At 38.6% G+C, this 18,368-nt stretch overlaps 1 protein-coding gene across 1 annotated transcript; it reads left to right on the top strand.

The window, feature by feature from the left end:
* The first annotated feature begins 39 nt into the window (after window positions 1-39).
* CEP104 (centrosomal protein 104) lies at window positions 40-17,228 on the top strand. Its single transcript, XM_032201392.1, has 22 exons — window positions 40-94; window positions 920-1,046; window positions 1,573-1,746; window positions 2,063-2,201; window positions 3,396-3,461; window positions 3,841-3,917; window positions 4,071-4,239; window positions 4,454-4,612; window positions 5,277-5,513; window positions 6,342-6,545; window positions 7,085-7,252; window positions 8,374-8,547; window positions 9,122-9,298; window positions 9,580-9,786; window positions 10,031-10,147; window positions 10,546-10,582; window positions 10,745-10,826; window positions 11,445-11,553; window positions 11,862-12,000; window positions 12,487-12,554; window positions 13,639-13,729; window positions 14,974-17,228. Exons 2-22 carry the CDS (start codon window positions 934-936, stop codon window positions 15,108-15,110), a joined length of 2,844 nt encoding a protein of 947 aa, XP_032057283.1. The 5' UTR covers window positions 40-94; window positions 920-933; the 3' UTR covers window positions 15,111-17,228.
* Window positions 17,229-18,368: the final 1,140 nt, after the last annotated feature.

The following is an 18,368-nucleotide window of genomic DNA, read 5'->3' on the forward strand; positions in this document are numbered from 1 at the left end:
GCTGTGCGCATGCGCCACAGGGGGATGCGGAGGAGGGAGGGGGGGGGAGGCGTTGCCAAGGCGACGGGCGGCCCGGCCGCGGGGCCGCGCTGAGGTGAGGGGATGGGCCCGGCCCGGCCCGGCCCGGCCCGGCTGAGGGGGACGGGGCATGGCGGGGGGCGACCGGGTTGGGAACGGCTGAGGGGCCCTGCCCGGGACCCTACAGGGTCTCTGTGTGGGGCTGGGGTTGTCTGCGGCCCGGCCGGGCTCCCTCCCGAGCCGCTGTGGCAGAGGCCTGCGGGACGCTGTGCGCCCCCCCCCACGCCAGGCCGGCTGGGGGCGCGGAGGAGGGAGGAAGGGAGGAGGGGAATTAATTGCTTAATTAATTACTTCATGTCGGCAAGGGCCTGGGGGTCTGTGGGGTCTGTCCTGCCCGTCAGGATCTTCCTTCTGCTGCTGTCCCTGTCAGCGGCCTGGATGCATGCACAGTTGTGAAGCAGTGTCGGGCAGCTTTCGGCTGAATTAATTCTCTTCCTTTCTATTATCGTTATTTTATTATTATTTTCATCTTGGTTCAAACGCACTCCGTACGTCTGGCTGCTCACCGTGCGCCTCAGGCTGCCCTGAAGACCAAAGGGTTGCTCCTGGGCACGCCAGAGCAAGTAGTTTCAAGCTCTGTCTTGGACTAGTAGATTTAATTGAGTTTATAGTCAAATTGTTGCACAAGTTAACCAAACACTAACTACTAGTAAAACACTCAGCATAAGAATATACCTAGTGTGCTTTATGGTGCTAGTATTAAAGAAAAACTAGATTTATAGTCATCAGCTGCTGATTTGATGGACCACGAGGTGGAATTCCTAGCCTGTAGTATTTCAGTGTTCCTTTATTGACCTTCTAGGGATCTAGCTTAAGTTTAAAACATCCTTGTTTTGTCTAGCTCACTTCTGCAGGATGCCACACAAGATCGGTTTTATAGTCGTTAGCTCATCAGGACACGAAGATGGCTTCAGCGCAAAAGAGCTGATGGTTCACGCGCCAACAGTGAACGGCTGGCGATCACCAAGGTACTACCAGGGAGAGGAACGTGTGTTGTGTTAAGGCACTGAGTTTAAAACGCATGGGAGGTGTAGCATGCATGTTCAGAGCAGTTTACCACATCCAAATCCATTATAAAACCGAAAAATCTTTAAGTTACTTCAACCCCATACAATCCTTATGCTGGGGTTAAAAAAAAAAAAAAAAGAAGAAAAAAAGCCTTGGTTACCACCTGAAGACAGCATTACATTTAAAAGAGACCTTTAAAAGAAAATAAAAGGAGCTATTTTTGTTCTTGTCAGTCATCTTAGAATTTGCTTTGGCTTAGCATTAAAAGTATAGTCTTCTCAGCACATCTTCTTGAGGCATATGGGGCACTTTAACATATGCATGCAATAAAGAGAAGAGAAAAATTGTTTCAACTCTTTGGAACTCTTTGTTTTTACAGTATATGTAATGACAACAAACTTTGAAAAGTTTCATAATTAAATGTTATTCAAGTTGAAAGTGAAGTCCTTCTTTAAAAAGATGACTCAAAATTGTGTATGCTTTCAGACTCTGTCAGTATCCCCAGGAAATTGTTCTGCAGTTGGTGGAAAGATGCCGAATACGAAAACTGCAGTTGCTTGCCCACCAATACATGATTTCAAGCAAAATCGAGTTCTACATCAGTGAAAGCTTACCTGAATACTTTGCTCCTTATCAGTCAGAGAGGTTTCACAGACTAGGGTAAGTCAAAAAGCTCTAAATTGTTGTATTACCTTAATCAGAAAGGCCTCAGAAGGAAATAATACTCACAATGTATTGCATGCAACATTGATACACCAAAGCATACCATACTTCCTTGAGGCTGGAGGCTAAATAGGAGGCTCAGGTATAATTGGGGATAGAATTTTACTCCGGGTGTTCAAATCACACAAATTGCCTTTTGTCTTTAATGGAGCTTTTTCTGAAACACTTTAGCTTTAGAGCTCTCTCTCTTTATTTATGCACATCTCTTTTTATGTACATTTGCTTTGCTTACTTGCTACATTTTCCTTCTCAGTTATGTCCCTCTCTCAGACAATGAAAAGACTGGTTTCAAAGCACGAGAGTTAAAATCTGTTTATATGGATGCAGTTGGCCAGTACCTGAAGCTGATTTTCCATAAAAATTATGTCAATAAATACAACTTGTACAGTCAGGTAAGTTGAGTTAGCCCTTATTTTGTAAGCTAGATGAGGTTTCAGTAGCACAGAGCTGACATAGAAATCTGCTCCCTTAATTTCAGAAGCTGAAAATGCTGTTTGAAAGCTCCTGGGTTTATTTTTGTTCGTGATCAAATGCATGCAACTTATCTAGAACAAACGAGTCAAGTGCATGTTATATGGTTCTCTTTCATTTTGAGTTTTAGCATGCAAAGCAGGTTCTGTGCTGAAGACAAAGCACTTCCTCTCAGTACAGTTTTGTGGTCACTTCATACCCACTTTGGGGTCTTATGTGGCATTAAGCAAAGGTGTTGTCCAGCCATCCAAATACAGAAAAAGTGAATATTTGCCTCTTAATTCTGTAGTGACTATTCACTTCCATCCCAGACAAGGAAAGGGAACAACTGATGACTGTACGATGTGATCTACAGATTTGGTAATAAATTTTTAATGAAGCTTGAAGTGCATTTAGCACTTCACTTAGTGCTTTGCAAGCATACCACCCTGGAGATCACAGGTCCTAATTTGTTTGTTTGCAACACTATAAGAAGATTTTGCAGAAGATCTTACACAACAGTCCCAACTGAGCTAAAATGGTGGCTAAAATATTTCCACTGCTTAAGGTATTTTTCAAGTGAAAGTACTTCTGCTTAAGAAAAATGTTGTTACCAACTCACTGATGTCAAATTCATGGAAGGTGAAGAGTGACACAAAATAAGTGTGTCAATATGAAGAATATTTGGGTATCTTCATATAAAATAAAAAGGGCATGTTTGACAACAGAAACGTGGTCTGTGTTTTTTCACAAAACAAGTAAACAAAACAACCTCAAAGCAGATCTTGTTTTTAACTTTCAGCAATCAAGTGGACAAACAATAACGTTAACATCCAAAGGTATTTTACCAAATGGTTGTTTTCAGATTAATTTTGTAGGCAATGTTGACATTACACGTTTTCCTATATTAAAGTAAAAAAAAAAAAAAAAAAAAAAAGGAAAAAGGAGAGGTGATATGAATTTAAATAAATCACTACTTGATAATTTTCAGATGATGACACTTCTGAAGGAATATCAGCACAAACTATCTAGTGACTAATTGTGCTTGTGTATTTAAGCATGCCATTTCAATTTTTTGTAAGATGAGGAAAAGTTAATGACCTTTTGCATTTCCATTTTCTTTAAATCTATCCCAGGTTGCCCTAGTTGCTATAAATATCATTGGAGATCCAGCAGACTACAGTAATGACAGCAATAATAATGTAAGTGCAAAGCATCCCTGTCTTTTTACTGTTGCTACACATGTTCAGTTGCAGAGTTTCTGAGATAATGAATGCATTTTTCTTCTGGTAGTTTCATGCTTCAGCAGAGCTGCCCTGTATTGATTTTTATCTTACTTTGAAGCCAGAAAGATCTCAAGAATTGAGCCTAACTTGTGGGTGCAAAAAAAAAAATTAAAATTAAAATTAATTGGAACATTTGCATTTTCAGCCTCTTAAAATTCTAATATTTCAATATGACCCAACACAGAAGTAGGATGAGGTGCATAGCTTACATTGATTGTTGTAAATCAGAATTTCTGTCCTGAACATACATGTTGTTGATGAGTATGTATTAAGATTTATTTCTTTCCCCACAAAGCCTTCCAGAGAAAAGCTGATAGACCACTACTTAGGAAGTAAATCAGATGATCCTGCCTTAGATGGAACATACCTCGGGTAAAGATATTCTTTTGTATATACCCTGCCGAAACTTCTTGGTCTGAATTAGTGTTCAGTCTCTGTATTTTGTTGGTTCCCTGCTAGTGAAAACAGAAAACAAACTCTCTGATAGGTCAATTCGGATTTATTTTTTTCATTTTATATCTTCAGGAAACCTGATTTCATTTCGCCTCTGGATGATTTGGCTTTTGATATGTACCAGGATCCAGAAGTTGCTCAGATAATACGTAGACTAGATGAGAAAAAGCGTGAAGCTGTCCATCATGAACGCTACGATTATGCCAAGAAACTCAAACAAGCAATTGCAGACTTGCAAAAGGTATTGGTAAAGACTGTTTATCTCTGAAGTCACATGGTTCTCCAGTGATCCATCAGGAGCCCTAGCTTAATGTGGTATTGTAATTACTTCCAGTATGTTGTAAAAATAATAATTGTAAATTCAGACAACTTGATTTAATAATTTGGTTGGAAATACTATGTCTATGTGTACGCAATAATGTGATTCCAAGCTAACTTGTTAAAATGTTTTCTAGGTAGGGGAACGACTTGGACGGTATGAAGTAGAGAAACGCTATGCTGTAGAGAAAGAGGATTATGATCTTGCTAAAAAGAAAAAACAACAAATGGAAGCATACCGCCTGAAAGTGTATCAGCAACTGCAGCTCCACAACCTTCTGGATGCTGAGCTGATGGTGAGTGCTGTTATTCCTGATTCAGGAGGCTGTTACTCCTGATTCAGTCGCACGGGTATTGTAAATAGAAATGGCAGAGCATCCAAGATAAATTCAGAGAATAAGAGTTGTTGCACAGATATTTTATGATAATTACATAAGGATTTTTAAGCTTTCTCTTTGGATTGTGGATTTCCCTAACCAAAGAGTTGCGTGTGTCGTTTTATGAACAAGCTTAGTTCTCCATAAATTACTTTACATTACAATGCTAAGGTCTAAAGCAAATGACATTAGATTCCTGAATGTTCTATATTATTCCAGGGCTACCCAATGCAGATTCATAAAGTACTTTCTTCGTATTTTGAAGTATTTCTCATTGGGGGTATAATAGGCTTACGCTGCTGTGATGAGTAACCATACAGAAAATGTCGTAAGATGGTTAAAATTTTCTGTTGTTCTCAGAATGGAAACATTTATAATCTCTCCACACACGCACCCAACAGGGAATTATTTTCAAATTGTTTCATAAAGCTTCATCCAGTGGAAGTTGTTGCACATCTGTGAGTAAAGTCTGATATTTATTAGAAAGCCCCAGAATCTTGTTTACTGTCAAAGCTGTAACTGTAACAACTTTGGTTTTAGTACATTGTTAGCCTTACTTTCAAATTGTCTGTCTCCTTTTCAGATTCGAAAGCCAGCTGAATTGCCTTTGGAGTCTGTGATCTATGCTAACATAAAAGCTACAAATTCACCTTCTTGTGAGCAGATGGAACCACAAAAAGAAGAGGTTTGGAATGCAGAGTCTTTGCTAGAAGAAAAGGCAGGACAGCCTGCTTCTCCTGAACCAGTTTTTCCCCATCAGTCTTCTCCTCCCGCTGTGGCTCATCCCACAACTTCCAGGGAGGCATTTCCCAAAGAAAACGTGAGTAACATACCCGTTACCACAAAAATCTACCACAGCAAATGATCTTGCATTCAGCCTTCCAAAACAACAGGGTCTGTTAGGGTTATCGTCGTCATTGCTTGTACAGTATCTGAAACTGACTGTCTTGCTGAGCAGTGCCAATCTAACCGTTGGTATTGGCCTTTCTGTCCCGAATTTCTTTGGAAGCTTGTTACAAATGTTTATTGAGATTGAAGCAAAAAAGGGATTATACCTGATTTACAAACAAATGAATGAAAAATAGACATTAAATAACTATTCAGAGGTCACACAGCCAGTTTTGGAGCAGGACAGGCAGCTGAATTTTGCCTGCTCCATTAGTAGCTTAATAAATCTTCTTGGAGATCGTATTTTATCTACAGCAGGAAGCAAATTTATTGGAATGTGACTGTAAGGTAAGGAGCACAGTCTTTGCAAATCTAATGAAGAGTTGCTTTGACTTTAGTAGCAGTAATATTCTCTCTTAATGGAATGTTGACATGAAATAATTTAACAAACAAACAAAGCTCTGAGACTTGCTGGCTTTCTACAGACAGATAATTTCTTCTGTAGGTGTGTGCACTTCCACAAAAGGCATTTTGTGTGTGCTCTATGATATTCTGTATATAAGAAATAAGTACTGCTTACAAGCACTGATTCCATTTCTTTGTGATGTTTTCATGGGAACCTCAACATCCGTACTTAATTGTAAAGTGCTACCGCTTTGAGGGGAAAAAATGAATTGACTTGAGGCAAGTGTGATTAATGATGAAACAACTTCACATCTAAGTCATTTCTAGAATAGGAGATTTTTATCTTGTCTGTTAGGTTGAATTTTTACCTTACGATGAGAGACCTCTTCCAGCTGTCCGTAAACATTCTGAGGAAGCAATTACGTACCTTGAGCCAGAGGGCACTGAAGGAGATGTCAATAATCCCCCAAGAAGTGGCATTCCTGGGGAACCAGAACCATTAACTGAGAAGGCACTGAGAGAGGCCAGCCCTGCCATTGAAGTTTTTGGAGAAGCCTTGGTAAAGAACAACAAAATAAGCGTGTAGATTATTGTGACCTGTTTTGACTTGATTTCACTCAGTTAACAAAGACTCATGGATACAAATTTTACAAGTTCAAAGCTGTTACCTAAAATTCTGAAATTAAAAACTGGAAATATGGATGTCTGTTTTCACCAGTGGTATGACAATGTAGCTTTTAGGATTGATTACTTGATAAGCTATTAAGCATATATTGTCTGGTTGTCAGCTTTAGGGGCACCCCCTACCAGAATAGCTGTAACTTGCCACTGCGTATGGTCTTTTGTAAGGAGAGAAACCATTACTGTGCCTGAAGTGGCTCCTAGAGCCTGACCTGTTAATCCATTTTACTACTCATTTCTCAAAAACTATGCGCAGAAACACCACTTTTAATAAAAGGCAGATTCCTGTAGAAAATGTCTGGGGATTGGATACTTAAGTTCATGTGCTCTTTTGAAGCTGTTTCTGTATATGAATGTTGAATAAATATTGAAATATCAGTACTGACCTTTTAAAAGATAATCTTGTTCTGTGTTCAGGTCTCAGGAGCATATTCCAAAACTTGGTCATATCGAGAAGATGCATTACTAGCTGTATATCAGAAGCTGATGGAAATGTCAGTGAGCACTCCAAAGGAGGATTTAAAGAACATGATGAGGGCTGCCATTTTTCTTGTAAGGAGAGCCATAAAAGACATAGTGTCTTCAGTAAGTAGTGATATGTTTGATAAGAAAAGGTCCCTAGCCTGCAATTTGCTCCATGTGTTACATCAGCTCTGTCCCAGTGAAATCAGCAAGGACCCACTCAGTGTTTTGTCAGGATTACTCAGCAGCAAATCCCAAACTAGCAGAATAATTTTAAATACAAAAATACTGTCATATTATGGAATGTACTTTTTTTTTTTTAAAGTACAGCTATAATGGAAAAAAGTGTTAATGCATATACTTTTTACACTTGGAATGTAGGGAAGTGCACACATAGAAGAGGAGAGCAGCTATGTGTGCTATGTATTCCCCCTTTTACATTGTAATTGCTGCAGACTAGATCCTGTACACTTCGTAGCATTGAAAAAAATGAATTAACAAGTGTAGTATGCAATAATTTTCATAGAATCTGTGTGAAGTACTATTCCTAACATTACGTATCTTTTCCAGAGACTGATAAGCAATTATTATTGCAGCAGTCGAGATGCTGAATATCTTTAAAACCATCAGTTTAAATAATGTACAATGCTCCAGTGAAGAACAGCAAAAATTGTAGAACTGTAGTTAAGATATTTTAAATAATTTAAACAAGTAGTTTGTAAAACTACTATTAAATGAGTTTTAAAAAACAAACAAAAAAGTGGAATGTCAGCTTTTAGTTAGAATCAAGGATTTGTCAAAGTCTGGCATTCAACAGCATGGAAAATAGCATCCTGGGCTGAGTAATGAGCCTGAGAAACAACTGCTGATGCAGTAAATGCTGTGGTTGAGTTTTTTTTGTTTGTTTTTAAATAAAGTTGAAATACAGCAATGGAGCAACTTTTAGTTTCCAACTTTGGAGACTACAGTTAGCCTAAGGGGACTCGAACAAGAAAAAAAGAGAAGAAAAAAAAAAAAAAGAGCTACATTGTTTATAAAATGAATTCTGAAGCCTTTCACCTATGTCCTAACAGCATGCTTTCCAGAGGAGAGTTATCACTGTTAATGGAAGCTATTTCAGATACCGTAATTATAGATTTCTGTTACTGCTCTTCTTAGGAACTACAGAAATGATTTTACAGTATTCTCTGAAAACAGGGATATGTATGGTATTTTTGTTCAGTGTTTCTTTCTTTTTTATTTAGGTTTTTCAAGCTTCCCTGAAACTTTTAAAAATGATTGTTACACAATATATACCAAAACATAAACTGGGAAAACAAGAAACTTCTCATTGTGTGGAAAAAACACTTCCAAGTTTGCTGTCTAGAACAGGAGACTCTTCATCCCGTCTTCGCCTTGTTGCTTCTAACTTTATTCAGGTTGGAGTTTTTCTTCAAATTGCAGCTTGTTTAGCATTAAGAACATCACAGAGGTAACAACTGGGTAACATCTAAGCTGACTTGCATCTATACAAAGAAGAAAAATTTGTTTTCTTTTTGCTGGGGATATAACTAAAATTGCAGCAAGGTTATTGTATGAAATGCTCTGGCCTGTCACTAGAACCCCCAAAATGATTGATTACTTTATTCCTACTGCTTGGATTCTTTGCAATAGGTTTGTAATTGAATATTTGAAAGAAAATGAGAAATGGTTACAAATGTATTTTCGTAGATTGGAAGTAGCCTGAAGAGAAGAAAGATGTGTTTTGTTTTTTTATATCACTGCTACTAGAGGATGCACTGCCCTAATAAGCAGTTCCCTAGAGAAGGTACCAAATAGAAATAACAAATTCTCTCTGCTAAAATAACAAATAGGCAGCCACTTTTTATGGAAGTCTTATTTCATTTTACTGAACTTTTTATAAGTAACTTAAAATAACACTGCTTTGCAAAGATGGTTCGTTTTCCTTATTTAGTGTTCCTACATGCACACTGACTCTCCGTTTGCTTATAGGAAATGGCACTGTGTAGTGAAGTTAAACCTCTTCAGATTGTTCCAGTTCATTTGGTTCAACCACTAAAACCGAATTCCCCAATACATCTGGCAATGAGTCAAGTGGAATTAGTGGAATGCCTCTTGAAAGATATGGGAACTGAAAACTCTGGGTTTACGATCAGCAACGTCATGAAGGTAGGAGCCTGAGTTTACAGCACTTAAAGTTCTTTTCTGTTGGATTTGTGTTTGTTTGTCTGTTTTGGAGTGCTTGGTGAATTGTTAGAATTTATGAGCCTCTTGGAGGTGGTACCACACAGCCTTGTGAGGAAGCACAATGCTAATATGGGGGAAAAATAATCACTAGGTCAAAAATTATTTGGAAAAAAAGTTGTCTGTATGAAGATTTCTGCCACTGCAGTATAGCTGTCTTACACTAGTAAACAAGGCCTTTTTGTTTGTTTGTTTGTTCTTTTAAGTTTGCAACAGGAGCTTTGGAACACAGAGTTTATGAAGTTCGTGATGTAGCTTTGCGGATTATCTTCGATATGTACAGGAAGCACAAAGCTGCCATACTGGAATATCTTCCTCCTGATGATGCAAGCATTCGCAAGACTGTTCTCTATAAAACACTCTTTGATGGATTTGCTAAAATAGATGGTAAACTTTCTGACGCTGAAATCAGGGTACGTAATAAGAATGTAGAAGATACTTGGCTACTTTAAACGTTGAATTCAACTGAGCAATGTACCAATTTCATAGATACGTTAGACCTTGAATGACACACATAGGAGAGCATCTAAAAGCAACCAGGCCATTTCTTGTGCTGCACTGACCATTTGTTCTATGCTGATATTTTATATTTTGCAGTTTCTCCTTTATGACATACAGTTCAAAAACTTTTGTGACTGAAAGAGTCTTTCTTGACAGGCACAGAAAAAGGCAGCAACAGAAGAAGCAGAGAAACAGAAGAAGGAAGAAATAAAAGTTCTACAAGATCAGCTGGCAGCTCTAAAGGAGATACAAGCAGAAGTTCAATCTGGAAAGGTCAGGGTGTTTTGGGTTTGATTTTGATGTGTTTTTCCAATCCTTTTTTGTTCCTCAAGTATCCTGGGCTTGGATAGTTTGCAATGAGACAACAGTAATGTCAGTTCTAAGAGGGGTGAGGGGATGCAGAAGGAAGAGGGACTCCATGACATGCATTAAGAGACTGATTTTCATCCTGAGCAGTCTAGTTTAATTTGGGGGTTTGTTTTTCCTAATGTAGTCTAAAATTTGTATCCCTCCAATTCTAGAACCTGAGGCATGAAGGTTGTCAAATGCTGGCTCTACTTCTTAGCCTTTAATTCTAGAGCAAAATCAGGATACAGTCTATTACTTTTCTCCATGGTTAGCATCACAGTCATTAAGAACATTTCTGACTAAAAAATGTCTTTGTTCAATAGGAAAGGGAGTCTGATTTTCAGAAGCCAAAGGATCAAGGTAGGTAACTTCAAGTAATATTAAGAAAAATAGGGCAATTTCTAGATGTTTGTGAAGCAGTGTGCTACAGAATCTGAAGTGTGCCTTGCTTTTGGAGTGTTCTGTGCATGCACAAAAACTAATTAAAATGTGATCTTGGTTTTAATAGTTTTCTTTTTACAGGTTACCCAGTAAACAGAAGTCCACAGTCTGCAGTGGCAGAGATCCCAGATGATCATTCCTCTGTTGCAAATTACTTGGATAAGTAAGTTAGATGAGTAGCTTCTAATTGCCTTAAGTACCTTGTATGACCTGCTAATAACAATAACATTTCTCCAGTAGGTCAAAGCTTCAACATTTAAACAATGAAAAAGAAAATCTCTTCTAATAGATATGGAATTATCACCAAGCAATCCTAGGTGTTGATTTTTAACTGCCTGGATGGCACAACCTTGAACTTGTTTTCTGACTAGCTGCTTGTGGGATGAAAAATTGCCACAGTTTAACGTTCCGCTACCAGTATAAAATAAGGCGAAGACATATTGGAAGTTTTTATGTGTATTGTAGGATAAGGGCACAGAGAAAGCATCTGAAAATTCTGGAGTCATGAAAGCCAGTTAACTGAGCTTATCTCGGTGCTTCTGTGGAATTGTCTTTCTATATGAACAAATGCTTTTAAATTTTATTTACCATAAATTATATAGTAGTATGTGTTCGTGTCCTATCCTAAGGTCAGTACTACACAGGGAAAATAAGGTCTATCAAAACGTTAGCTATTTTTCAGAATAATTTCTAAGAGAAGTGGGGATCATCCATTTCAGTATATAGTGTTACTGATATTGTTGTGATATATGTCTGGTTTTTTTTTTTTTTTCCTCCCCAGCTTATGCATTTTTTGTGGTGAAAGGGATGAATCCTTCACAGACGAAGGATTGGATCTCCATTACTGGAAACATTGTCCTATGTTAACCAGATGTGAGCACTGCAGACAGGTCAGACATAAACTTTCTAGAGCGACTATGGGTCATTAACTTTTTATTCTGCTTTTAAGGTGGTGTAAAACATTTAAAACTAAGGTAGATGAATTCTCAGCACAGCTGTGTGATCTTGGATAGTGCTTTTAGAAGAGAACAGCCTTATAAATTGTATCAACAACTGGACTAAAATCTCACTTTTTTTGTGTGTCACTTTGAAAAGTGATATTTAACTTCCACAAATCATACGAGCAGCTTTTTTAAATACTGTTCTTATTTACTCGGTACAGTACAAATCTTCTTGTTTACCTCTTGCTCTGTTGAAGGTGGTGGAAATAGCAAGCCTGACAGAGCACTTGTTGACTGAGTGTGATAAAAAGGATAGCTTTGGGAAATGTCAGAGATGCAGTGAGGCCCTTCCAAAGGATGAGTTGCCCAAACATATTAAGAGCAAGATTTGCAATGGTGAGTAATTTCAAACAGGAAGGTTGAACTTTAAAAAGTAAAGTCTGTCAGACTTTCAAGTACTGTATATTTTTGGAAAGTCAAACCACTTCTATTTAGGTACTGCACTGTGGATTTAGAATTTTAATAAATCTTCAGGAGAGAACATTTTTAGAATAAATCCCTATGTTTTTCATTGCTTGAACTGCTTTGCTTCCATCAATGCATGTGGGGAGGATGAGTGAGAACAGAAAAGAAAGCCTGTGTCACATCCTTGTAAAGTAAGGCCCATACACTTCTGTGATAACTGTCCATCATTCCTTTTGATCTCGTCGTTATATAGCTGATGATTAAACATGGGACTTCTTTGGGAGAAATTAATGATAATAGAGGAGGAGCTGGTTTAGTCATAGGGCAGCCTTACTCTCTTTGTTGTGCAGATCCTCCTTGTATATTAGAAATCAGCTCGTCTTTGCCATTCTTGCACTTTTTTTCTAATCCTTTCAGCTGCCAAACCAGAACAAGTGGCAAACCATTGCCCTCTGTGCCATGACAACTTTGCTCCTGGAGAAGAGGTAAGACTGCCTTCTAGATTGGTCTGATTTTATTACATTGTGGGGATTTATTACATTGTGGGGTCTGTCACGGCTACCTCATTCTCTGGGTACAATATTTGAAACTGGGTCTTCTCTCCCAGGTATATATGGGAGCCACAGGGCTACAAGCTATTTGGTGTTGGTCTTCCTCCTCTACAGGCAACTGCACACTTCACAGCTTTCCCAATTCCCAACTACTACCAGGCTCTGTGTGTTCCCTTACCAGCCCTAATATTCCAAGTGGAATTATGCAGCTTAAAGTTATGCTTAAAGTTATGCAGTTTAAAGTTAAGCTTAAATTATGCTGGACTAAGCATATCCAACAGAGCATTCAGGATTAAGATGCTGTTGATACGGGTGTCACAAAAAATTGATACGAGGGAAGCAAGCAAGACTGGCTATGATTGGCAAGATAGTTGAGATGACCTCTCTCTCCTTCCTACGTGTGGTTTCCTTTAACAGCGTAATGCTGTGAATGAAATCTCAGCTCTAAAATGTGCTTCCAGCAGTGGAAAATAACTATTGATAATTTATCAAAAGTTAGTAGTTCAGAAAACATTTAACGTATCTGTTCGGTCCTTTTTGTGAATCATCTGACACTCAAAACAGCAACTTTGTTTTGAGTGTTAGTTCCAGTTAAATGTCAGTGTGATACATCATCTGTGTCATTTTCTTCCTTCCAGCAAGATATGACCATTGAGTAGTGCTTCTATTCTCAAAAATATTTTTTTTCCTAAATCTTTCTGGCTTTGCCCAGGGTGGGGAGCCCAGAAAATACTGTAACCAAGCCTGGAATATCAGTTGAGAAATGTATGTAGTGTTTGAATTTGGGGAATGTATAATTTTTTCTTACTTCTGCTCAAATGTTTCTCTAGATTGAAGGGGTTCTCATGCTTTCTAGTAATAGCAGCTCATATTCTTTTTATTCATTGAATGCTTTATCTATCACCATATCGTTTTTCTCCATGTTTAAGAAAAAATGTTTGTGCATACTATGCGACTAGATAAAAGACTGGATAGTTTTGCTGGGTTTGTAATATCACTTCTTTTTAATTGATTTTAGGCCTGGAAGTCTCACCTAATGGGCAAAGATGGCTGTAAAATGAATCCACGGAGATTACCCACAATAAATAAAACTCTTCTGATACAGCCTGGTAAGATTTTTTGGGGAGGAAGGGGGATAACGATTATGCTTTCTTACTATGTTGCCACTGCTTAAGAAAAGTATTTCACCCTTGAAAGCAACCTGGCTTTTTTTAACATGCTTTTTGTGTTTGTGTAACATCAGTGATATTTCTTAGGCTGTTATAGACTACAGTACACTTAGGAAGCAAGTTCTCAAAATCATTCAGTAACAATAATTTCAATAATAATAATTTAAAGGTCAATTGATGGAGGAAGCAGGCATTTCTGTTAATTTTATCATTTCAGTCTTCTTTCTACTTAGTAGTATGGCTGTGGATAGAACAATCAGCAATGATGCTAACCAGTTACCATTCCAGAAAGCCCCTGAACACTGACATGGTGAATTGAGAGCCTGTTTTGCCTTTTAATGACCCATCAGAGAATGCTAATCTAATCCTAACCACAAGATGAATTGAATAGTTAGTGCTGCTGTATACTGTTTTTTCCTTTTCAGCTTGTAGCCTGGAACTGGGCAGAATTTACAACTCTGCAGTTTCTTCACCAGCAAAGCAAAACTGATGCTCATCAGATTTTTTTTTTTAAGTTGACTTTGTTTATTTAGTACATGCAAAATCCTCTTATTGCATGAACACAGAAAATAAGTAAAAAAGCTATTTTCACTGCTTGCAGCACCATAACTGTTTTGGCAGGTACCATCCAAAACTTTCCTCCCTTCAGGCTATTTTCAGGATTGCTTAATCCATTGCATGTTCAGGCCATCGCTAGAGTTAACCTTCTCTGTCTGAATTTTGCTTTGCTCCTATCTTCATTTCACAACTGCTCCCAAATTCCTGGAAAGAACCGTTAAATTGTCTCTCAGCTGTCGTGAGTGAGTGCAGTTTGCCACCTACAGTCATGTCTCTCTGTCTTCAGCCTTGCTGTTGCTACTCGCTAATGAGAAGGCTAGTTAGTTTGCTGCTGTTTAGAATTTGAAGATGTTAGAAGGAACTTAAATCCTGCCTCAGTAAAGCTAAAACTTGAGAGCAATTTCCTAGAGGTACGAACTTTGACCATTTAGTCCTACCACTTTTGGTACAAGATGCACTTTGATACACTGAGAGGTGAAGGATTCTTGGACTGGATGCCTGCCAACTTTTAGTTATTGATATTAGTCGTTCAGACTTAATGTTTCTTGAGAATCAGAATGCTAAATAAAATTCAAGGCTCAGACCAGATGTGCTTGCAAATAATGATCTGTGTGATCTCTTCACAGGCAAAATAGGTGGCCACTATTTAAGGAAACCAGATCCTTCAGGAGCAAAAGCTCGACCTCCTTCTATGGGAAGCAAGATCCCAACCCCAAGAGGGGGCCCAAATAAAGGCACTGGCAAACCATACTCAAAGCGATGACAGGACAAGTACGGTATTCTTTGTCGTAATAACTGGCCATGTAGTTATTAACAGTTGTTTAAAATTGTGGGCAACATATCATCTTTTTCATTTGACTACCCAAAGTTATTTTTCAGCCTTGAGCAGTACTTGCCTCTGAGAACTGCAATCCATAACTTTTGTCACTGTCTGTGCAGCACTGTGGTTTTGTCCTAGAAATGTACCTGTTAGAAATAGGCGTGTTTTCTGGGACAGACCTATCCTGCCTCATTTCGTGGCTGGCACAAGGAAGGCTCTGCGTTGGTCAATGACTGGTTCCTCGCATTAAAAAAATAATAATAAAAAAAATCTAACTAGGCTAGAGTTAACATGGAGCACAATCAGCAGCAGAGCTGTGCCCTAGCTAGTGGCTTAGTCTCAGGCTGTGGTTCTCACAGTCTGGTTTTGAAATCCAGTGGGGAATTTCCTTAAGATCCAAAAGCCAGTCATTTCTGGTTTGATTTTTTTTTCATGGAGAACAGCAAGAAAGTTACCAAGCAGAAACTGTACTAGGCTTTCAGGACAGAGCTGAAAAGAAATTTTCTTTTGAGCTAAGTCTAATGCTTGTTTGACATTGTACATTCCAGAAGTTGGGGAAATAATACTTACATTAGTTGGCTTTACCACTTGGTCACTTCAATGTAAAAATTGCAGCATATATTGCTAACAGTTTTCTGCCAAAATTAACTTTATAACGTGCTGAAAGAACTAGCTTCAATTTTTGTCTGTCTTCCCATCAGATGCAGGCGGTACACAAATAGGTTGTGAGTTTACACTGTGTGTACTGGCTGGACGAGGAGATAGGTCTCATGTATGTATTTTTGCACTACATCTGTACACTTACAGAGATTTCATCATAATTAAACTTGAGGAAATACCAATGAAAACTGAATATATAGTGAGCAAAATAGACTTGAGGCAGTTGTCCAGGTCCCTTGGTGGGATGGAGTTACTACCTTACCATAGCAGATGAATGAGGGTATTGCTGTGTATCTGGCATAAGGTGAAATGAAAAATGCATGCACTACTTTGAAAGATAACTTCACTCTCCTTAGGAATACCAGAGTCTGTAATTTTTTGAGTTCAAGCATGATAATAATGCCCAGTGAATGGATCTCTCCTTGGGTCAGCCCAGGCTCTGGGAGTAATACAACCCATGCATGGCTGAGATGTGGTTTCGCTGCTAAAGCCTGGCCTTTACATATATTTCAGGTTTAGAATCTCAAAGCTAGTAGCACGGTACCCAAAGTGCTACTGGACACCAAGAATTAGCACCAAATACAAAAGCTGAAGGGCTGGCTGAGTATTGCTGCATGACATGCCGTTACGCAGGCAGGAACATGAAACAGCTCTTCCGTGCTGCCTCGCTGTGCTCGAAGTGCCTTATTAGTCCGCTTGACAAGAGGATTAAGCTAAACTACAAGAATCCCATTTGGTATATAAGAAGTGTGTGTAGCTATGGAGCTACTGTAAAATTAGAGCCGTGCTTTAAAATCTCATACAGTTAATACTGAGATATTTACCTAGGAGCTGACCTCTTAGAAAAAAAAAAAAAAAAAAAAGGCCTGAAAAGCTTGAATTAGTAAGTTTAGTCCTTTTTTTCTGCTTTAATGTATGTCCTCTCAGCTCCCTTCTAAAGGCAGCTCTAATACGGAGTTTCTCTAATTAGATCTGTTAGATCAGCATGTGACTGTTTAATAGCTTGAAAGAGAACAGATTATATTGAGGCGCGATGTGTGAAGCCTTGGACCTGAAGCAACAATCCTAGCGTTTCTGCTGGTAGCATTTAGGCAACTGCTTTCCAGGACAGAATTAATTGCTCCCGTGCTGATGTCCACCACAGGTACAGGAATGAGTGATCATGATGATAGAAGTAGGAGATTTGGGGGTGGTGCTGTTTGCTATCACAGAGTGAATTTGTGGTGTTGCTTTGTATACATATAGCACTGATTTTATAACACACAGGTTTTATAGTTTGCGTGCAGCCTATCTACAAGCTCGTGATTTTTACAGGTAGATCAGTGCACTTGTATTTTCAAAGTCTTTATATAAATTTTCTTTATTCCTAGTATATATTAATAAATACACAACCACAATGAATATATATATATTTATATATATATGTGTGTTTACTTTAGTGACACAGGTTCCTACTTTAGAACCTTATTCCTTATGCAAGCAAAGTAATCATGGATTTTGCTCAGAGATTAGGCTGTGCAATGGGCTGCAGGCTCATGAGCTATTGCCCAGAGCATTTTCATTTCTTTTGGAAGCAAATCTGGGAGCTTTCCCTTGTGCAAATTAAATGAATAATAATAAAAATTAAAAAAAAAAAAAAAAATGTTTGCAAAGGTCCTCCATATTTTCTGCACTGACCAATACAGTGCATACTTTAGATTGGTAAATGCAGCTCTCCGTTGCTCCTCAAGCATGGCTTTTAAACCCAGCCAAACAACACGTAATTAAAATACTTCATCAGTTGTCCTGTATGTAGCAGGATGTGTCCTTGTACTTGGTAATATTATGTACCAACCTTTTTAAACATGTTTTTACAAATAAATAAATAAAAGGCTTGATTCAAACAAAGTTTAAAAAGCTGTTTATTGGAGTGAGGGTCGTGTTCTGCTGGCTGATCTGTGTAATTTTTTTCAAATCTGGAATGGCTTTCTAGCAACATCTTAAAGGAATCTGTTATTACGTACATGTATTTTATAGCGTGTAACATTCGGTGAGATGGGGAGGTAGCTTTAGACTACTTTGCACCCCCAAAGCAAGGTTTAAAGATAATATTAACTACTCAAGTGTAAGAATGAGAAATACTTCCCAGTGAGAAGATGGAAGGAGTTTTTAGGACTTGAAAGGACCTCTTTTGGGCAAAGTAGTGCCCTTTATGTCAATTTAAAAGGACAGTTTACCTGGGCTGCTGCCTTTCATTTAACATCTCTTTTCTGCTGCGGCAAAATAAACACTGGAGTAAAGAACAAAGTGAAGTTTGGTTTTGTGCCACAAAATGGGCCAGAGTAAGGCACGTTACAGGTGAGCAGGTCTGGTGAACCGAGAGAAGGGTGGAAGGCTGGAGTCTGGAGTGATGGAGCATCGCTGTTAAAGCAGGAATGAAGCCGTGGTCCCCACCCTGTGTTTTTTTCCCATCCGATGGCTTCTTCCATGCTGTACCCGGTGCTCTGCCAGACCCTTTGCATCCCTCCGGCCAGCAGAGACTGCAGGAGCGCAGCCAGCGGC

The sequence above is a fragment of the Aythya fuligula genome, chromosome 21, assembly GCF_009819795.1.
Source record: "Aythya fuligula isolate bAytFul2 chromosome 21, bAytFul2.pri, whole genome shotgun sequence".
Classification (NCBI taxonomy): Eukaryota; Metazoa; Chordata; class Aves; order Anseriformes; family Anatidae; genus Aythya; species Aythya fuligula.